We start from the raw sequence: 22337 nt of genomic DNA, 5'->3' as shown, positions 1-22337 counted from the left end.
ACAGGAAATAGAACAAATTCAAGAACAAAAAGTTAATTTAGATCATCAACACATTGAAAAATAATTTATTTATTAATTCTTGATGGGTTAGTTTTGCCATGCAGTCTTCAAAAATCGTGTACACCATTTTGTGTCTCATGGATATTCCGGCATTATTTGTAAAACGATCGGAAACTAAATTTTAAAAATAAAACAAGTTTTTCAACTGAAAGTAAGGAGCTGCATTAAAACTTAAAACAAACAGAAACCATTCCGTATATGAAAGGTGCTGTACCCTCCTCAACACCTCGCTCTTTTCGCTAAAGTTTTTCATTACTTAGAAAGCAGAGTTCTGACAAAGAGTCAAACTTTAGCGTCAACTGATACGACAGAGGGGACTCTTTGCCCTCCAATCACTCTGTGTCCTCCAATTTATAATCAAATCTGTTTATTCCCAATTTATACCAGCCATCCAGTCTCTACAGGTAGCCAAAAAAAAAAAAAAAAAAAAAAAAAAAAGCCAGGAGACTCGGAATTTTCCTAAGTAAATATTACTGGGTGAAAAATCCAATAAATCCGTGAAAAGTCCCAAACCAAAATACAATGAGCATAAATTTTATAAAATAACGTTGGATTTCTAACAAAGTCGGTAATCAAGTGTTTCAAGTGTGAAATAGAAAAAATTCAAGAACAAAAAGTTAATTTACATTATCAACACATTGAAAAATAATTTTTTATCAATTCTTGAGGGTTAGTTTTGCCATGCGGTCTTCAAAAATCGTGTCCACCATTTATGGTCTCACGGATATCCTGGCATTATTTGTAAAACGATCGGAAACTAAATATTAAAAATAAAACAAATTTTTTCAACTGGAAGTAAGGAGCTGCATTAAAACTTAAAACAAACAGAAATCATTCCATATATGAAAGGTGATGTCCCCTCCTCAACACCTCGCTCTTTACGCTAAAAGTTTTTTATTACTTGGAAAGCAGAGTTGTGACTAAGAGTCAAACTTTAGCGTCAACTGGTACGACAGAGGGGACTCTTTGCCCTCCAATCACTCTGTGTCTATAAAAGAACACTACAACTCTAAATTTACAATCAAATCTTTTTATTCCCAATTCATACCAGCCACCCAGTCTATATAAATAGCAAAAAAAAAAATAAATAAATAAATAAATAAATAAAAAAGCTGCGAGACTCAGAACTTTCCTAAGTAAATATTACTGCGTGAGAAATTCAAAAAATCCGTGAAAAGTCCCAAACCAAAATACAATGAGCATAAATTTTATAAAATGACGTTGGATTTCTAACATAATTGGTAATCAAGTGTTTCCGAGGTTGTTAGTGTCAAACCGAAAACAAGAGGGAATTACTAATAACAAAAAAACTCTAAGGAACATTCATTAAAATGAATAACTAAGCCAAATTTAAAACGAAAACATTTCGGGAAGAATGAGATACTAATTTACATTTAAATTACCCCCCCCCTTGTTTATAGTAATTTACATTAGTTTTAAATTAGGCTTCATTGCTCATTTTCATTTATGTTCGCTCTAAGTTTCTCTTCTTTATTCATAGACAATTCTGCTTATTTTAGGTTGGATCCTTCATGCAATTTAATATCTAATCGCTTTAAGTTTTGAGTTCGCTCTTTAATTTTTATACGAAACTAGATTTTCAAATTCAATTTAGTTGAAGGACAGAGTAGGCACAATTTATATTCGTGACGCGATATCAGGTGAGCCATGATTCCAAATATATAATATTCATTAAGTTTGAAGGTACCCATCAAACGCTACGAGCCTGATAAAATTTGCCAGATTTTCAAAAAAGGGGGTAAACCACCCCTAGAAGTGAAAAAAAAGAATCTTAATGAAAATCACACCATCAGATTCAGCGTATCAGAGAACCCTATTGTACAGGTTCCAAGCTCCTATCTAAAAAATGGGGACTTTGTATTTTTTTTTTTTTTACCAGAAGAAAGATCATGGATGTGCGTTTATTTGGGTTTTTTTGTGAGTCTTTTCCCAGGGGTGATCATATCGAACCAATGGTCCTAGAATATCGCAAGGGGGATCATTCGAACGGAAATTAAAAGTTTTAGTTCAATTTTTAAGTGACCAAAAAACTGGATGGCAACTAGCCCCCTCCCACACCCTTTTTCCCAAAAGACGTCTGATCAAAACTCTGAGATAACCATTTTTTCAGTATAGTTGGAAGGTAGAACAACTATGTCTTTGGAGATGGCACGATTACCTAGAACCACTCGGAGAAGGGTCGCAAGTTGTTTACATTTGCGTTGTTTAACTTGCCTATTGTTTACATTTAGTATTTGTTATAAGGAAATATAGGCCCACTGACATTTTCAGGGGAGAGGAGATTTTTTGGGGATGGATTTTCTACGAAGAGAATTTACCGTTGGGGTGGAAGTTTCCGGGGTGAACTTTCCAGGGGAAATTTCGGGGTGAACTTTCCAGGGGATTTTGAAAGAATTCGTATACGAAATCCGTTTTATTTGTCTAATTTCTCGTTGACGACCCCATTTTACATGCGGAGATGCTATGGGGGAATTGTCCGGGGGAAACTTTCAGCGGAATTGAAATTCTCTGGGGGATTTTTACGTGGGGAGGATTTCCCACGGGAGAAATCCTCCATGGGGAAACTTTCTGCGAAATAAACTTTCCAATAGGGGGGGGGGATCTCCGGGAAATATTTTCAACATAGAGGGGGGATTCCCCCATGACCTTAAAAAAGATCTGAAATTAAATAAAAACAAATCTTCTTCAAATTAAAGTATGTTAAGGAGTATTTTGCAGACAGAATTGTAAGCAAGAAATTTTCTGGGGGGACTTCGCAGCGAGGATGGAATTGTCAGGGGGGTAATTTCCCGGCGAAAGAATTCTACTAGGGAGGAACTTTCTATGGAGGAATTTTTCATGGCAGGAGGAGGCTACTCCCTCCTCAATATCCCAGTCTTTGCGCAAAGCTCGATCTTTTGTCTGAATTCATTAAGGACGATTCATCTAACAGTTCGTGGTAACGAACTGTAAGTAAGGAGCGACCCGGCTCAATGGTAACCGAAAATATAAAAAACGGAATTTTGATACCAATAGATACATCAAAAGAATCAGATTTTAATTCTGATTTCAAAAATATAAGTTTCATCAAGTTTAATCTTACCCATCAAAAGTTACGCACCTGAGAAAATTTGGCTGATTCGAAAAAATCGAAGCCGATATCGAAAAAAGGGAGAAAGACCCCCTTGAAAGTTATAGAACCTTAATGAAAATCACACCATCATATTCAGCGTATCAGAGAACCATACTGTAAAGGTTTCAAGCTCCTATCTATAAAAATGTGGAATTTTCCCTTTTTTGCCAGAAGAAAGATCATGGATGCGTTTTTATTTGTTTTTTTTTCCAGGGGTAATAGTATCGACCCAGTGGTCCTAGAATATCGTAAGAGGGCTCATTAGAACGTAAATTAAAAGTTCTTGTGCCCTTTTTAAGTGACCAAAAAAAAACGGAGGGCAACTAGGCCCCCTCCCACGCTCATTTTTTTCTCAAAGTCACCCAATTAAAATTTTGAGATAGCCATTTTGTTCAGCATAGTCGAAAATCAAATAAATATGTCTTTAAGGATGACCTAATTCCCCACAGCTCCCAGGGGAAGGGCTGCAAGTTATGAACTTCGCCCATTGTTTACATATTGTATTGGTTACTGGGAAGTATACAGACACTTTCAGAAAGGATTTTTTTCTGGTGGGGGGGGCTGGAGGAGTGGGTTACTTTCCGAGGAGAATGTTTCTTTGGGGTAAGGGAAATTTCTATGAATGGGGCGCCGGATTTCCAAGCATTATTTAAAAAACGATCAGAACTTAAATTTTAAAAAAAACAAGTTTTTTCAACTGAAAGTAAGAAGCAACATTAGAACTTAAAACAAACAGAAATTATTACGTATATGAGGGGGTTCTCCCCAAGTCAATACCTCGCTCTTTACGCGACAGTTCTTTTTTAGTGCTTTCAAAAGAGCTATCTATTCTAATTAAACGGCCTTTGTGATTCAGGGGTTTGTGAATGAAAATTTTTTTTAACTTTTAACGTAAAGAGCGTGGTATTGACTAAGGGGAGAACCCCCTCATATACGTAATAACATGTACGTAATAAAAAAAACAAGCGATACAGCTCAATAGTAATCGAAACTTTTAAAAACGGAATTTTGATGTCAATAAATGTATCAAAAGAATGGGTTTATAATGCTGATTCTAAATATATAAATTTTATTAAGTTTAGTATTATCATCAAAGGCTATGAGCCTGAGAAAATTTACCTCATTTTTCAAAGAGGGGGAAAACATCCCCTACAAGTGAAAGAATTTTAATGAAAATCACACCGTCAGATTCCGCGTATCAAAAAACCCTATTACATAGGTTTCAAGCTCATGTCTACAAAAATCTGCAGCTTTGTTTTTTTGGCCAGAAGAAAAATATACGAGTATAAAATTTCGTTACGTATGTTAATTTGTAAATTACGTCAGAACCAAATATAAAGACAGCCATTTAGCAAAAGAAAAGTAAAATTTTTATGCAAATTTTGTTTACTTATGCAATAACGGTGAGCCAAAATAAAAGCTGCATTAACTAAAAAACGATTAGAAATTAAATAAAAAACAACAAGTTTTTTAAACTGAAAGTAAGGAGCGACATTAAAACTTAAAACAGAAATTATTCCGTATGTGAAAGGGGCTGTCCCCTCCTCAACGCCTCGCTGTTTACGCTAAAGTTTGACTTTGTCTCATAACTTTATTTTTTCAAACAATAAAAAACTTTAGTGTAAAGAGCGAGGCGTTGAGGAGGGGACAGTCCCTTTCATATACGGAATAATTTCTGTTCGTTTTAAGTTTTAATGTCGCTCCTTACTTTTAGTTAAAAAAACTTGTTGTTTTTTATTTAATTTCTAATCGTTTTTTAGTTAATGCAGCTTTTATTTTGGCTCACCGTCAGTTTTTTTTAATTTAATTAAACACAAGGGCCGTGTAATTGGAATCAGAACCTTTTTTGAAAGTTCTTATAAAACTTTAGCATTAAGAGAGGGTAATGAGGAGGGGGTAGCCCACCTCATATGCGGAATGATTTCTGTTCTTTTGAAGTTTTAATGTTTCTCCTTACATTTAGTGAATAAAACCGTTTCTTCTTATTTAATGGTTTAAAAAACTGAAATGTTCTTAGAAGAGGGCTGTCTGAGCAAACCAGGAATTATTCAGGTCATGTCGCGTATTGTTCCAGTTTGTGCTTACGAAACTGTCTATCTGCTATTAAAAGATCAAAGGACAGTACATAAACATAACTAATTCCAAATTATCATTTTATGCTCTAAGTATGATTTTTAAATGTTACTTCCTATCTATCTCCTCTCCTTAAGCGAGTTTAGAAACCACCCTAGCGAAGCATGACAATAAGAGATAAGATCAATATCTGATGTTTTATTTATTTATTTATTATTATATATTTTTTTTTATTTATTTTATTTATTTATATCGTGTTTCTGCTGTTCACATGAGAGAATGACTTCTCATTTGAAGGTTAGTTTTTTAACGTTTGTCTTTTGTTAGCATTTCCTGGACTTTTTTATACTGATGATAGCTGAGCGGAGTTCACGACCGAAATATTTGCACCTTTCCTTGTCTTCACTAGCAGTGAATTTTCCTCGTTTCGTTATCCGACATTTCGCTTATCCTCTTTTCTTCTTGCAGAAGATTTCCATGACGAAAATCCCTTGCGACAAAATATGGTCAAGATGAACATCCGAGTAACACAAGAAGTTCCAAGATTTATATTTGAAAAGTCTCAGCCAACAGAAACAATTTACAAAAATATTCAAATCCTTACCGAAGGAAAATTATTTGTCACAGCATCACTAGACAAGAGGACATACAAGCCAAAAGAAAAGATTGTTTTATCACTAGACATCGATAACACCTCAGAGAAGTCTATCAAAAAAATAAAAGTAAGTCCCGCTTAACCAGCAGTGTTCCAGATTGAAACGTTTAGCAGATTTCATAATATTGACGGACATAATCACTAGTTCTCCTTAAATTTAATTTCAGAGCCAACCAAGTAAGGAACTTCTGCCCTAAAATGGGCAAACACTTTAATTTATATAATTGGTAAGGTGTCTATAAATCTAGGGAAAACCATATCAAAGGTGAAAAACATACTAAACAGTCCGGCTACCTCAGTAGGTAGGCTGTTAGACTCTCGATTTCTGGGCCTTAGGTTACGCTTTTTCTCCGTTGGCTATTACTTTTTTGGAAAAAAAAAATCCACTTCTACAGCCGAAAATCGATAGTTAGACTATCATTCATTAACAGATGGATAAAGGATTCGATTAAAGGGGGTAGGAATGATTTCGGTTTATAAATGAGAATTTTTTAAGTTATTGTTTTGGTAAATCTATCCTGTTTTGTTTTACGAATGGAGATTAAGTTAAAACTTTCTTTGGTGGCTTAGTTTGAGTTAAGGAGGGGGCAAGGCGACATCAAATTTTGTGTTCGCAGAAGTCCAAGAAATTCTCCTCCAATCCTCACGAAAGAACATGTGCTGTGTTTTTCTTTTTTACTGCCTGCCATCAGACAGGGTTCACTCCTGTTATCATCCGTGAATTTGAGCATAAAACTGTCCTCTTTTTCAAGCATAAGGTCCCTAAGAAAACCCTATAATCTTCTTAAGAATTAGTTCAGACGTTTGGGAATTCCCATTCTCACTATGGGAATTTCGATAGGGAGTTTCGTAATTCCCATTCGGAGCATGGTTTGGATTTTTTTTCTAGCTTTTCCGTACGGACTCGTACGGAGGGCTGAAGTGATTGGGAATTTTTGGCGATATTTTTGAAATTTGAAAAACTTGTCGATTGTCAGGCATCATAAAACACCCAATTTGATTGCCCTTGTACAGAACTATCAACTTTTGTATGATGCTTCAAGTTCAGATTACACGAAAAGTCAACTTAGCTAAAAAAGCAACTTCCAAGTCTGTATGTTCAGTCATGACTTTTGATGTTTGAATATTTTGCCAATATTTGCAGTTCGGATACGTGTGAACAATCTCCCTAAAGGAAATCCCATGCGTTTCCCCCAAACGTCTGAACTAAGTCTAAGGCCCTGATTACGCGTATCTATAATCATAATCCCTATGCACAGAGTTTCGACCATCATCACAGACTGAAAGATAAAACTTTATTGATTAACGACCGTCGCAAGCTAATGAAGCCGAACTCATGTTCCAGATCTGACAACACAGATAATAAAACATAAAACATAATAAAGAATAAAGCTAAAGCTAAGAATAAAGCTAAGAATAAAGCGAGTAGAACGGATGAAAAAATAAAAAAATTGAGTTAAAAACAAATGATTAGAAACGAAAAACCTTAGACAAGAAATATAAAGCCAAAAGATGAAACATCATAGCCTACTAGAATTTAAGGTCCGTCGAAAATGAGTAAAAGAAACAACAAGCAGCAATAAAAGACAAGTGACCATATAAGAAAAATAGAGACAGGAACAATATTGATTTCAGGAAAGATGTGGATTTTCCTACTTTTGTTATTTGTCAAAATATTCCGTAAAAAAAAAAAAAAAAAAAAAAAAAGAAACTCATTCGGTCGATCAGAGACAATGTTTTGCCTACAATAAAGAGTCATGTGCCGTCCGTGTTGTTTTAGTTATTCTTTTCCCCCGTCAACACCGTATGGAAAAAGTTATCGTAAAAGCTTGGAAGAGGGTCTCATTCGATTGGAACTAAACTTCTAGTACTTCTTTTAAAGACCGAACGTGATAGGACGGCAATCACAGCATATAGAAGGGGGTGGGGGCAAATAAAATATCAACAGAGCAAAAACTTATTCTAAGTGAATTACAAGGGAGCTTACAAATTTCCAAGGCTTTAGAAGTCCTTAAGAGAGAGATGAGTTCAATGCATTATATTCTTTGACCAATCTAAAATTCAGGTTTTTTGAGAAGCGCATTCTACAAAGTTTTGCTTTAATCGGAGTTTCTTGGAAGAAATAACAACGTAGGCCTAAGTAGAAAGATAAACAATCCATTGGAATATAAAAAAACTATATCGATTATAGCCTTTCACAAGATAAGTTTACTTATTAAAGTTTTGTTGATAATAAACATAATCGTTAGTATCAATACCCCAGATTTTCATATTAGTTACTTTATTAGAGTTGGGACAATTAAGTCAATACACTCCCTAATGCAGGGCTCCCACAGCATCCTCAAGGTTAATACAGTTTTTGATTTAATTGAGCACCGTAAAGCTGGCCCCACTCACACAAGAATTTCACCTTTTTGACTTTACAACAATTTTTCATAGCAAATAACTGAATTAATCAGACGTGTAGCTGAGAAGACCACCTTCTTAAGTATTTGTTTTCTCTTAATAAGTAAGACTCAGATGTTTTTTTTTTGCCTAACCCTTATTATTTTACCCAGCAAAATATTTAAACAAGTATACGCTATAATATGCGTAGACACTTATTTGTGTGTGGTTTATTTGAAATTTTCCACAAGTCTTCTGCTATTGGCTGAACTTTGTGGACTTCCTTGAAAAAGTTAAATAAAGCTACTTTTTTCCTACAGCAATAAAATCAACAAAGCTATGCAACGAAAAGGGTTTATTAACTTTGTGGACAGCTTAATTAACTTTATTGACGCCGTAGGAGCCCCGTATAAGAACAAGATTTGTCAATGGCTTCCAGTCTAATCATACAAAATTAGAAAATTGCGACCGAAAAATGCATTTTGGGAATCCAGCCCTCCAGCACTGTTTATAACTGAGCGCATTCTACAGTTTAATCTACGCACAAAGTCTGACCCGACCTAACAGAGATATATTGGTACTTGTTAATAATCTGTTAAACACGCGATAAGTGAAATTTCGTTAATGCTAATGAAATAAAACAAAATAGAATGAGAATATAATAGTTCAAAAACAAATTTGGGTATATATTTGCACATTAGGGGGGGGGGGGGTAAACATAGCATATATTAAATACGTAACCTAACCTAACCTAGGTACCTTTTTTTGCCCCTTTAGCCCCAGAAAACCAAAGTTTAAATCTTTGTCACGGAGTGAGCATTACCTCAATATGCAGCGAAAACATGTTTTACATTAAGCATCTTTGAGATTTCGATGCGGTCTTCCCCGCGTGTTTACTGGGTTCTTAACAAGTACGGATATATTTAACAAAAGCAAGTACAAACAAATGAAAGCAAAGAGCAGTGTTAAAACTTGAAAGGAACAGAAAAGAATTGTATGTGTATATCTAGAAACCTAATATATACCAAACCAATTTTTGGACTACATCTATAAACACGGAATAAGAAATTATAGGACAATCTTAAATCTTTATATTTCGGTTGAAGGCATAGGCGAGGACCCCAAACCTACCGCAGGTGCTTTTTCGATCCTTAAGACTTGATCTAGCAAACTAAACTTCATAGAGGTGCGTAGATATCGTTTATAATTCAGCTGCAGAATTCTTTACGTTTCGTAAACAGTAATGGCATGAGTGGCATCTATCTTTATAGATAAATGTTAATATTTTAAATACCAGTAAAACCTACTGATTTCACTGGCATCAGAAGTCAATAAAGCAGGAGGAATTACCACATATGGCCCATATAACTGAAATTAGATTTTTGCAGGGATTGGGTTTAGATTTTGCACTGTCATATTGCAAACATTAGAGGAAGATACCTTTTATGTCCAGGCTAAATGAAGACATCTATTTTTATTTAGTTTCTTTTTTTTCAATACTTTAGGAGCAGTGGAATGGTGGGAGCTGGCTAGGAATGGCTTTAGTTAGGGGATTAATTTTGGGAAGATAAAATTTACAGATCAGATTATTTCACAAAGCTGATCAAGTTTAATTCTGAGTGTAAAAGTTGATTTATCTTTAACACGTAAACCATGTCATATAATAGCTAAAAACAGGGAATACTTTAGATGGCTACACTTCAGACCTCGATTTCAAAAGAAAAACAAATATTTATAAAGAAAATCAAATAAGAATAAAACTGAAAAATATTACAATCAGAAACAAAATAAGAAAATGAATCGCTAGGATTTAACTATTTATTCGTCACTGAAAAGTTTGTGCCCTGAAATTGGTGTCTGAAGCATAGCCATCTAACGTATTCCATGTGTCTTAGCTATTACACGACACGGTTTACGTGTCAGAAATAAATCTACTTTTGCGCTCAGAATTAAGGTAGAATAGGCAGTCATGCAGAGGCTACTGTCAATATTAAATACAAAATTATTTCAAAATAATTTAGCACAAATTGTAGAAGAGTATGTTTAGCAAGGAATAGATTACGAATATGCTAGTCACGGCGGACACTTTTGAGAGTTAACTATTTATTTTGCTCTAATAGACTACAAGATACCTATAAAAAAGCCCTAGATGCGTTAATTTATAATAGATTACAGAAAGAGTGCGTTTTGGTTAGCTCCTTGCACTTTTTTCCTCGCATCATTTAGCAAAGATTTGCGAAGCCAGTTATCTAGGAATGATTTCTCCTTATCCTCGTCGATTGTTATATTGATTGACTGGTGGCTGTTTCCCTACTTGCGACACTTTTATGGCAAAACAAAAAGACTGTTTTAACATCACCTCCCTTCTTTACTCAGATATTGTTGGCAGTTAATTTATTTTCTATCTCGAATGACTTATAAAATTGTTATAACAAAACATCCAAATCGCTGACCATTCAAAAGATCTTACTCAAAATCAAAAGATTTATGAGGTAGTCATCACAGAAGCATGCTTTCCCCTCCATTTCAAATACCAAAATTACATATAGAATACGACAATTGTATAATGCTCAGAAAATTACGACACCTTTATAGCAAAATAAAAAGACTGTTTTAACACCCCTTCCTTCTCCCCACCAAGAAAAACTGTTACAGATCTGGAGCTAAAATATAAGCTATTTCAGGCTTATAAGATATAACATGAAGACGTTTCATGATCATTTGCAATATGAAATTTTTAAAGTCACTTCTCTATTAGCCCTTTTCAGGCAAAGTTAGAACGTTGACGTCAGAATGGATAACCAATCCAATTATACTCAAAAAGAGTGACTCGTGCCCCACCTCATCAAGGGGTTGTATTGGTTGGTTATCGGTTCTGGCGATACTTGGCCAACTAGAGCTAGAAATGGAAATAAAGGCACAGTTTAAATATAACTATTTCAGGCTTGCTTGATACAAAAAGTAGATGTCTCTGCTTTTAGTAATGGAAAAATCAAGAATAATCTGGCCACAGTGGATATGTCTGACAGTCGATTGAACATTAAAAATGATCATTATGTACTGGAATTGGAAATTATCAGTAATGAAAATAAAAAATGGATTGCACTTGAGCAAGTCTATGAAGAAGGGGGCGATCAACTTGCCGGATCTACTTTCCAAGAGGAAGGAGAGGAAAGAAATTACTGGACAATTTATGTGGAATACTATGTCAAGGTTAGTAAACTGAATATAGCAACCGGCACCAATAATTTTAAATAACACAAACTCTGCGGTAATCTCTTCCAATTGTTTTCTGGAATTTTTTTCCAAAAATCTCTAAACGCATAAATCTTAAAACATAACTTTGCATTTATTAGCATAGAACTTGCAAAACTCTAAAAATGACAATATTAGCCTAGCTTTAAATTTTTTAGAGAACGTTATTTTTTCACTTATTGAATCATAATATCGCTTACCCGGACAAATGGTACCAGTTCAATTCATTTTGAACCCCCCCCCCTCCTAAAATTTTGTCCATAAATTTGAAATAAAAGTAACATAAATACATATAAACAAACATTTGTTGCGTTTTATAAAGTTTGTTTTTGTTGCCCCCCCACCAAACAAAATCACGGACACGGCATTGAGTAACACTCTTTACACTTGTTTTTCCATTTTTAATTTTAAAAATAATTTATCATTCTTTGATTGCTCCTTATTTAAATTATTGCACAATTATTTATTTAAATACTTTTTGGACGCATATAAAACCCCTACAGATCCTTCAAAATAAAGCAGTGAGAATACTTGGAAATTTTTTACATCGTCCATCAAAACTTAGAGATGCATCGGAAACTGAAACATTATTTCTTTTCTTGAATTTATTAGATCTGAAACATATAAGAGAACTTAATATATCAATATGGCATTTTAAAATACAAGATCCTAGTAGTTATTTTTATGAAAAATCTCTGTTGATTCTGCCCCCTCCTTCGGCTCTTAGGTGTTCTGGAACATATCGAATTCCCTTTGTTAATTGTGAAAGATCTAGATTTTCAATTAGATACCAAATACCATTTATTTCAAATAAATATAGGCTGAAAGATAGAATTCAAATTGAGTCATTTCGGCAAATATCAGTTCTAAGGAAGAAAATATTAAAATTATGTATTGACCTGTGATGGTGGAATAGAAATTTTTTTTATTATTATTATTATTTTTTTTGTTTATATTTGTTACCCGTGTTGGGATAGCCTTCCATGCCCCACTTGTCCAGCGTTTGTTTTCTTTATGTTTGTTATGTTTTTTGTTTTTTTCTTTAACCAGGTTTTTTTTTTTCTCTCTTTTGTTATGATGAGGAAAAGTTTTTTTGTTTTGTTGTTTTTTTTTTTGTTTTGTGTTGTTTTTTTTATTATTAATACCCAATTTTGCGAGCTTTGCTCTCTGTTGGGGGTATATGTTTTTTTGTTATGTTGATTTATTCAAATAAAATCTTCTTCTTCTTCTTCTTCTTGTTATTATTATTACACTTATTATTTACGATACTTATCGTTATTTATGGTATTTTTTTCAACATGTATATATGTTTTTTTATTTTACCATAAAAAAATTCTGACCTCAGATACAGCATGATCAGTATCAATGCAAATATTAATGCAATTATTGGTCAGATATATTCGTTTCCTATTTTGACTACATTTTTGGGACCGGAGGATTTTCACACTCTGCTCCCTCATTTTTCATTTTGAGTTTGTGCAGCATTTCTAACGCGCAGTATATAGTAATTTGACAGTGACATCAATTTAGTAATTGACGAGTTTAGAGATTGACGAACGGTTATTAACTATGAGGCTCGAAGTAAGTTCGCTTGGCATACTTGCAGATCGACTTTAAACACTTCTAGTTCGAAATTAAGACCCCAGGATCAAAAGTCCCAATTTTCAAGTCCCGAAATCCAGGAAGTCAACCTTCTGAGTCCTAAGTGTAGGCTACACCAATAAGGACCCAGAGTCCGAAAGACCTCGTCCATATAACCAAGCATAAAATCAAAAGCGGTAGTTCTATTTTTCAAAAGAACGTAATTTTTCCTTTAAAACAAATTATAGTTTGATCTGATAAAATCCAATTTATGCACGAAAAACTTATTGGCAGAAAACTTTTATGACATTATGTCTAAATTGCCTAATACAGTTTGTATGGAAAGATCACCACATTATTCATATAGTATTGTTACTCTTCAACCGAGGAAAGCAAAGACAATCACTAGATTATAAGATTAAGAGCATAAAAAACCTCGTTTAGTCAAAATCAATCGGAAACTGTATAAAAATGTCTTTGACTAGAGGGAAATGACAAGGATTGCAAGTTTTTTAAGTTAGTGTCGCAATTTGGTTTTTCTAAATGACAATGGGAACCTGCAAAGGGTCTCATTCGACCGGAAATCGATATTTCAATAGCCTTTTCTAACAGCAAAAGTGATTGGGGCAACCAGGTCCCCTCCCTTGCCCTTTTTACGCCGGACAATCCTGTAGCCCCTGATGGCATCGGATCAAAATTTTCATAAGGCATTTCACTTAGAATGGTCGAAAGATCCAAAAATTTGTCTATAGGAAGGACACGATCTATGCAGCCCAAAGGGTAAGGGCCTAAATTATGGAGTTGGCTCATTCTTCACAGACGTAGATGGTTGTATTTATCGGTAGTTTTGGTCTTGTTAATTGTAGTTGTGTCTTTATATTTTATATTTATTGAATGTACTCCTCATAGTGTATCCTGAGGGAAAATAAAAGTATTACCATTATTATTATAGATTTTACAAATATAGTTATAGACATTTGAAGAAAACTTCTAGAACATGCTCGAAACTTTTGGAGCAAGAACGTTTAGAAAAAAGAGAAAAGGAACTGATTTCCTAAGGTGTAAGCCATTTCCGGGGTCCATCCAACGAATAAATAGATAGACCCGCTTGAATTGTGATGCCCCACTCTCATTTATGATAATTTCAGTTCGATCAAGTTTGACTTAGGATTCGCTCTTTATTTTTTTTTTTGAGATGTTTTTTATAGAAAAACTTTTTTAACTAATCTACAGAAAATTTTCACTAAAATCGGTGTCTATGGAAAGTCCACTTAGTGGTGACACTAAATCGACTGGTGGCCGGCGTTTACCCCCCCCCCCCCCGTGGAAAATAATGCTTTCCAAATTTGAGAATTTTATTTGTGTTTTTTTTTTTTTCCGTAGGGGGGGGGGGAATTTTGGTATTTGTGTATTATGCGCCACTCTCTCAAGTTTAGGCTGTGTAAAACTCGAGAACAAACCGGTTTATTAGTTAGTTTTGTTTAGCTTAAGGGAAATATATAATTTATATATTTGCATATAAGGGGAGGGGGGGGTAAAGTAGTTGGACAGTTTGAAGTCAGAAAATAATTCCTTCTAGGTATGACCAATAAAATATCACAGAAGAATAGCAAGGTATCTGGAAATTTTGTTAACTAACTAAAAACAAACAAACAAAAAAAAAAAAAAAAAAAAAAAAAAAAAAAAATCCCAGTTTAAAGTAAATGTAATGTTTCATTTAAGTGTTTTTCCAAGTGTTGTGATTTTAATGACCGTTTTTCAAAGTATTAAGTACTATTATTAGGTTAATGTAGTGTTTCATTTAAGTGTTTTATGATGATCACTAAATCAAAGTTTATGTTATTTGTGCCTTTCATTTATGTTATTTTACTATGATCATGGCCTTGCCTTTAAAATACACTTCTCTATCTATCAATCTAATATGCAGAATAATTGCACCAAAACATATTTTGCATTCAGACCCGTTATACTTTACCCCCCCCCCCCAAATATGCAAATCTATAGCCCAAATTTATTTATAAAGTAACGAAGAAAATAACTAAAAAACTGGTGTGTTCTCGAATTTTACACAGCGTAAACTTGAGTGAGTGGTGCATTATACACAAGTACCAAAATTCCTTCCCACTACGGAAAAAAACTCAAATAAAATTCTCAAATTTGGAGAGCCTTATTTTCCACGGGGAGGGGGGGTTATTTTCCGAGGGGAGGGGATATTTTCTGCGGGGGGGGGGGGGTATTTTCTGGGGGTAGAACCATATCGACCCCATAAAAGGTCAATACAGGGAGGAAACAAAATCAAAAGGGAGGAAAACAATCGGTGACAAATCATAAGAAACGACAACCCTGCTCACCTACAGAAGGTCCTATTTATAAACAGCGTTATCATATATTGTTTATCGTGTTTTTTTGTTTCAGGTTACAATTGGGATGTCATGGGTAACTCCAAGAGAACTGTCAATGAAACTTCCTTTCACCCTCTTGAGAGAGGACAAAAAGGAAAACAATTTCCAACTATCTACAGGAAACGTTCCTGAGCTATGTGAACCTGTTAACTGAATAAAAAAATTTCTGTATCGTTTTTGAAGACTCAAATATATTTGCCAATAAACACTTATCTTACAGGATAACGGGGCAGATCTTGACAGCCTGGGTACTTAAAAATCTATTATGAAGTTGAAAGAAAGGAAAACAATAAAACTACAGGATATTTGCTGCATAAATTTGCCATTGGTGGAACTCCAGTCAACGGTCTCCTGCTTACTAGGCAGGTGACTTCGCAGTTACGCTACAATGGTAGGTTCTCCCAGACATGTCATTTCAATTAAAATCAAACCATACTAATTGAATTTTCATAACAAACTTTCTTTTAATATAATCCTGCCACTCACAAAAGGATGAAATAGATTCCAGATATCAATTTTTAGGAGACAAAGGGAGAACCCAATAAAAATATAGTAGGACCCAGCAATGCACCACTGACCAGCATAACTAAATTCAGAATATACGAGATATACAACAAGGTCTCCAACCTTAAAAAAATAACGGATATTAAGCTTTTTAATTACAGTTGCTTAAATTTAATGATGATGAGCGGCAAAGTTCAATTAGCGATACGGTAATTACGAGGAGTTTGTATGAGGCTTTGAGTTTGGCTGGGATGAAGCTTTTTGAAGAATGCACCATTTTAGGTCAATCACGAAGTTGCTTGCCGTGAAAATATATGGTCATTGAAGTTAGGGGGAAGGCTCATTTGGCAGAAAATTGAGCACTTTTCTGCCATTTTTGGAGAAAAACTGATATTGAGCAAGCTACCAACTTTCGGACATACGAATGCAATTAGGACTAATCATTACTGTATATATTCCACTTCCCAAACAGAAGATAACCTCAGATTGTCGTCCAAATTATTCATGGTGCCAAACTGGACTGAACAGCTTATTCCTAAACTCAATTACAAGTAAGAAAGCTCTTCTTTTAATGCTCTGTGTTCCCCATGCACGCCTTCAGCCCAAATGGAATCAAATCGAGATAACTCATCTCGTTAAAACGATTGAAAGGTCCAAACTATGGGCCTTTGGAGTGACTCGATCAGTGCACCCTCAAGGACATAGGCCCCTGACCCTGTAAGAAGACCATTTAAAGAAACTTCCTAGATACTAAATTTTAATAAAAATGTAATATAAAGGTACCTTATCAAAGTCTGGGTACCTGGCTGACTGACCGTATTTCAAACAATAGGCTATACGAAAAATGTGGTTCAATACCGCTCTCTAGGTCTATAATGAAAGAAAGGTTGAGGTGGTTAGGGCACGTTGTGCGGATGAAGGATGACAGATAGCCGAAGATTGTTCTTTTCGGCCAACCATCTAGGGTTAAACGGAAAGCAGGTCGTCCCTGTCTGGGGTGGGAGGACGTCATAAAGAAAGATTTAAAGGAAATAGGAACTTCGTGGGCGGGTGTAAAAAGGGAGGCTTTGAATAGATTGGGGTGAAGGAGGAGCGTGCGTAGCTGTGTTGGCCTCAGTCGGCTTGGTGCTGCGGTGAGTTGTTAGTAGTAGTAGTAGTTATCAAAATCTGGATTATGCATAGATTTTGGTCTACGTCAGTGCTCAACCCTAAGGCAAGGGACTCCTCTCCCTAACAACTCCAATTCACAAGCATAGACATGTTGCATTATTTTTTGACTCGCTACTTGCTTTTGACTCATGGTCAAGATAATTTTTAAATCATAAATCAACATACGATAAACATTTTTTTTTTCAAACCTGGCTTTTGATTATGTGCCTAAATTGCAGGATTCTTTGGTCTGTAGCAGTTTTTGTCTTGATATTTGAAACGCCTAATGCTGGGTCCTGTCCCCTTACCCTCCTTCTGCGCACAGTTTCATAATTATAGACATACACATACTGCGCCTCTTTCGACTCACATTCGTTTAGGAATCATCTTGAAAGTGATCTTCAATGATCAAATGACCATCCTAAAGCAAAAAAACAGCAGTAATTTCTTTTACATAGTGAGTTTGATTTCAACCAAAGTTGGCATTTAAGTGTACCTGAAGACCTCAACTAGAAATATAAGGCTAAAATTTGAATAAGAACATTCTAAAACAAAACACATCATGTCGTTGAAATATTGAGCTAGTTAACGACAATGACCACTGCAAATTGTAGGAAAGGATTGTTTGGTCGGCATAATTTTAGCCTGTCGAACTTATTACCCAAAGCACGGCCCTGGAGATCGCTCCCCCCTTAATTTAAAAATACAGACATATTGCACCTCTTTCAGCTCCTAATTCTTCAGGGATCTAAGGTAGTTTAAGGAATAGTCTCAAATGATCAAAGTACTGTCTTAAACCGAAACAGGGTAAGAACACATTTTGTACATTGTTTTTCATTTCAACCGAAGCTGATATTTAAGGATAACGTTTGAATTCATTAGTCGGAAATAAGAATTTGGCACTATAACACTGAAGTCCTAAAACAAAATAAATAAATAAATTAAAAAAACACACGTAAAGTAAACCTATCTTCTTAACGAAAAATAAAAAAAAACAAGTTTTTTTAAACTGAAAGTAAGGAGCGACATAAAAACTTAAAACGAACAGAAATTATTCCGTATATGAAAGGGGCTGTCCCCTCCTCAACGCCTCGCTCTTTACGCTTAAGTTTTTATTGTTTTAAAAAATAAAGTTGTGAGACAGAGTCAAACTTTAGCGTAAAGAGCGAGGCGTTGAGGAGGGGACAGCCCCTTTCATATAGGGAATAATTTCTGTTCGGTTTAAATTTTAATGTCGCTCCTTACTTTCAGTTTAAAAAAACTTGTTTTGTTTTTATTTAATTTCTGATCGTTTTTTTAGTTAATGCAGCTTTTATTTGCATAAAATTTTTACTCTTCTTTTGCTAAATGGATCTCTTTACAAATTAACTTACGTAACTAACTTCTATATTCGTATATTTTTCTTCTGGAAAAAAATACAAAGTTGCAGATTTTTGCAGATATGAGCTTGAAACCTATGTTATAGGGTTTTCTGATACGCTGAATCTGACAGTGATTTTCATTAAAATTCTTTCACTTGTAGGGGCCCCTTTTTAAAAAATCGAGTAAATTTTCTCAGGCTCATAGCCTTTGATGAGTAATACTAAACTTAACATAATTTGTATATTTAGAATCAGCATTATAAGCCCATTCTTTTGATACATTTATTGACATCAAAATTCCGTTTTTAAAAGTTTCAATTACTATTGAGCCGTATCGCTTGTTTTTTATTGTTTTTTTTTATTACGTATATGTTATTACGTATATGAGGGGTTCTCCCCTTAGTCAATACCACGCTCTTTACGTTAAAAGTTAAAAAAAAATTTATTAACAAACCCCTGAATCACAAAGGCCGTTTAATTAGAATTGATAGCTCTTTTGAAAGCACTAAAAAAAACTGTAGCGTAAAGAGCGAGGTATTGACTTTGGGGAGAACCCCCTCACATACGTTATAATTTCTGTTCGTTTTAAGTTCTAATATTCCTTCTTACATTTCAGTTGAAAAAACATGTTTTTTTATTTAATTTCTGATCGTTTTTTAAATAATGCTTGGAAATCCGGCGCCCCCTTCATAGAAATGTCCCTTACCCCAAAGAAACATCCTCCACGGAAATATTCTCCAGAGTAACCCTCTCCTCTTGCCCCCCCTCCAGAAAAAATCCTTCCTGAAAATGGTTGTATACTTCCCAATAACCAATAAATAATGCTGGCAAGTCCGGCGCCCCCTTCCTGGCAATTTCCCTTCCCCCATGAAAACTTCCTTCATGAACAGATCCTCCAACATAACCACCGACCCACCCTTCCCTCACTACCAGAAAAAAACCTCCTGAAAACTTCTGTATACTTCCAAATAACCAATACTATATGTTAACATTGGGTAAAGTTCATAACTTTTAGCCCTCCCTCTGGGAACTTCGGGGGATTAAGTCATCCTAAAAGACATATTTATCATATTTTCGACCATGCTGAACAAAATGGCTATCTCAAAATTTTGATCGAGTGACTTTGGGAAAAAATAAGCGTGGGAGGGGGCCTAGTTGCCCTCCATTTTTTTTGGTCACTTAAAAAGGGCACTAGAACTTTTATGAGCCCTCCCACGATATTCTAGAACCACTCGGTCGATACGATCACCCCTGGGAAAAAAAAAAACAAACAAATAAACACGCATCCGTGATCTTTCTTCTGGCAAAAAAATGCGATATTCCACATTTTTGTAGATAGGAGCTTGAAACCTCTACAGTAGGGTTCTCTGATACGCTGAATATGATGGTGTGATTTTCATTAAGGTTCTATAACTTTTAGGGGGTCTTTCCCCCTTTTTTTGAAAATCAGCCAAATTTTCTCAGGCGCGTAACTTTTGATTGGTAGCAATAAACTTGATGAAATTTATATATTTGAAATCCGCATTGAAATACGATTCTTTTGATGTATCTATTGTTATCAAAAACCCGTTTTCTAGAGTTTCGGTTACCATTGAGCCGGGTCGCTCCTTACTTACAGTTCGTTACCACGAACTGTTTGAAAGCATCAAAGTTCTACCGCAGTGTGTACTGACGCAGTCTTTGGTCTGTGGATATTCTGTTAATTTTTTATGCATAATTTGAGAGCCAGGTTTAGGGCCTGAATCTCCATTGTCCTGAATTTCTTAAACGTAGGGACGTTGCATCTCTTTCGAATCCTGATCATTCAGGGAATGGTCTTAGATAATCAAATAAGGTTCCAAGCCAAAAGGCAATAAATCCATTTTTCACATTTGGGGTTTTATTCCCATAAAAGATAATGCTTGAGAGTTTGTGAAGCCACTAATTACAAATATAAGGTGATTACACTAATCACTTTAATATTGGTGTTTAAAAAAAAAAACATATCTTGTAGTGAACTTCTGATAAATAACTTCCAGTTTCTACAGCGATTTGTATTGAAGGATGGTTTGTCATGAAGAATTTTTATCGGCAAATTGGCTGATCCAGGGCAGTGTCCTAAGGCCCAAACTTCCTCCCTTTGTCCCGAATCTTTCAAATTACGAACTTTTTTTGTTTCTTCTTCTTAAGATGCTCAAATGACATTTTTGATCCAGATTTGTATTCAATTTGAATAATTTTAGATCAGAGTAATCATAGACCCCACAGCAAGGCTACAGGGTCAGAAACCCCCCCCCCAAGCCCTAAAATTCAATGAATATAAACATGTTGCACCTTTTTTGAATCCTTATTATTCAAGGATTACTAAGAGAAACGATAAAAAATAATAGTTCTAAATAATCAGAGCATTGTCCTTAATCAAACATACTTTCAACACAGTGTATTCATTAAAAAAAACATGCATTTTTGTGTTTTTAATGTAACTAATTGATTAAATACACCTAGGCTGAATCCTGGCAGGGTTTTTCTTTCCTTTTTTATAACATTAAAGATTCATATTTTGTTTTTGCGTGACATACTAGAGAAAACATAAGCAGAAACTACATCCAAATCAAGGTTGAGGATCTCCTCCCTTAGTTGGAAAAATTATGAAATAACACTCATAGTTTTCCTCCAAAAAACACGCTAATAATAGAAATACAATTTGAACAATTGACAATGAAGCTGTACACCCCACACGGTAAAAAAAAACGTAGTCCGACGTTGACAGCATTATTTCACGTTTGATAAGCGTACTTCCTAGTTTTTGGATTAGCGTGAAAATACACGTTTTGAGTGTATAGGTACTTTTGCCGTATTTTTACATTCCTCGAATATATGTTTAAACTCGTTCAGTGTACTGGGAGGAGCTAATGACAATCAACTCTTGCGCTTATCAACTCTTGCGAAAATGGGTCATACCGCGGGGCATGACCGATGCAAAAATATCATGAAACGGGGTCGGGTTTTTGATCTATTGATATTAAAATCTAAACAAAATAAGACCTTTCACTTGTTGTTGTGGACTCATTTCGGAAAGGTAAGTTCTTTTGATTTTTTTTTTTTACTTTTATAAAATTCTTATTAAGTTTGAGGATAGAATGGTAAATTTATACTTTAGATTCTTTTGGCTATCTTGGAAAGAGGTTAGGTTAGGAAAATTAAAGTTTCGGGGATGCGTCTAAAGGCTAAAGAATGTACCGGAAAGGTGTTTTGAAGTATTTACCTCCACTCCTCCCTCTAGAGGGTCCTAACTTTTGATGACCTTTAAAAATCTGCGTGTTATAAAAGTGAAACCTTGTTAAATAAATCTTCTGCATCAATAAAGTACAAAGAAATTCTTTTCAGCTTCACAACTTTGCTCAATCCCAATTTATAAGGTTTTAAAGATATGCAAATATAATTCCTAAATTAAAAAAAAACATTGACACGGCTTAAAATTCTACTCAAATAACAGGAATTGTTAACTGTCATGTAGGCAAATTTCAGGAGCCTCTAGAGGCAAAAAGAGTGGAGGTAGGTACTTCAAAATACTTTCCTGGGACGGACTCTAGCCTGTAGACCTATCCCTGAAAGTTTCTTTTTTCTAGCTTAGGCCCTTTCCAAAATAGCCAAAAGTAGCAAAAGTAGCATTTTACCAATAGAAATAAACAATGCTCTCAGTGATTCTAGGCTTTTACACCTCCCAGTAAAATACCCAGCGGGGTATAATATTCAACGGGGGGTATTTTCCGGGGGGGGGGTAAACGCTAGTGACCACT

The 22337-nt window shown here is 34.9% G+C and overlaps 2 protein-coding genes across 10 annotated transcripts in view; one reads left to right on the top strand and one right to left on the bottom strand.

Moving 5' to 3' along the window:
- LOC148951359 (phosrestin-2-like) overlaps positions 1–15752 on the top strand; it is a 97939-nt gene extending 82187 nt beyond the window's left edge. Inside the window, exons 7-9 of the mRNA XM_089090251.1 lie at positions 5735–5988; positions 11250–11519; positions 15558–15752. Coding sequence (XP_088946377.1) covers positions 5735–5988; positions 11250–11519; positions 15558–15698 — 665 coding nt within the window. The 3' untranslated portion in view covers positions 15699–15752. The remainder of the gene's footprint in view (positions 1–5734; positions 5989–11249; positions 11520–15557) is intronic.
- The window catches only part of LOC148951358 (14 kDa phosphohistidine phosphatase-like), a 163399-nt gene that overhangs the window by 93787 nt on the left and 47275 nt on the right, over positions 1–22337 (bottom strand). The gene's annotated exons all lie outside the window — the stretch shown is intronic.

This window comes from Artemia sp. Qi Xiang Cuo, chromosome 6 (genome assembly GCF_049724085.1).
Source record: "Artemia sp. Qi Xiang Cuo chromosome 6, ASM4972408v1, whole genome shotgun sequence".
Classification (NCBI taxonomy): Eukaryota; Metazoa; Arthropoda; class Branchiopoda; order Anostraca; family Artemiidae; genus Artemia; species Artemia sp. Qi Xiang Cuo.
This window is presented reverse-complemented; position numbering and strand designations above follow the sequence as displayed.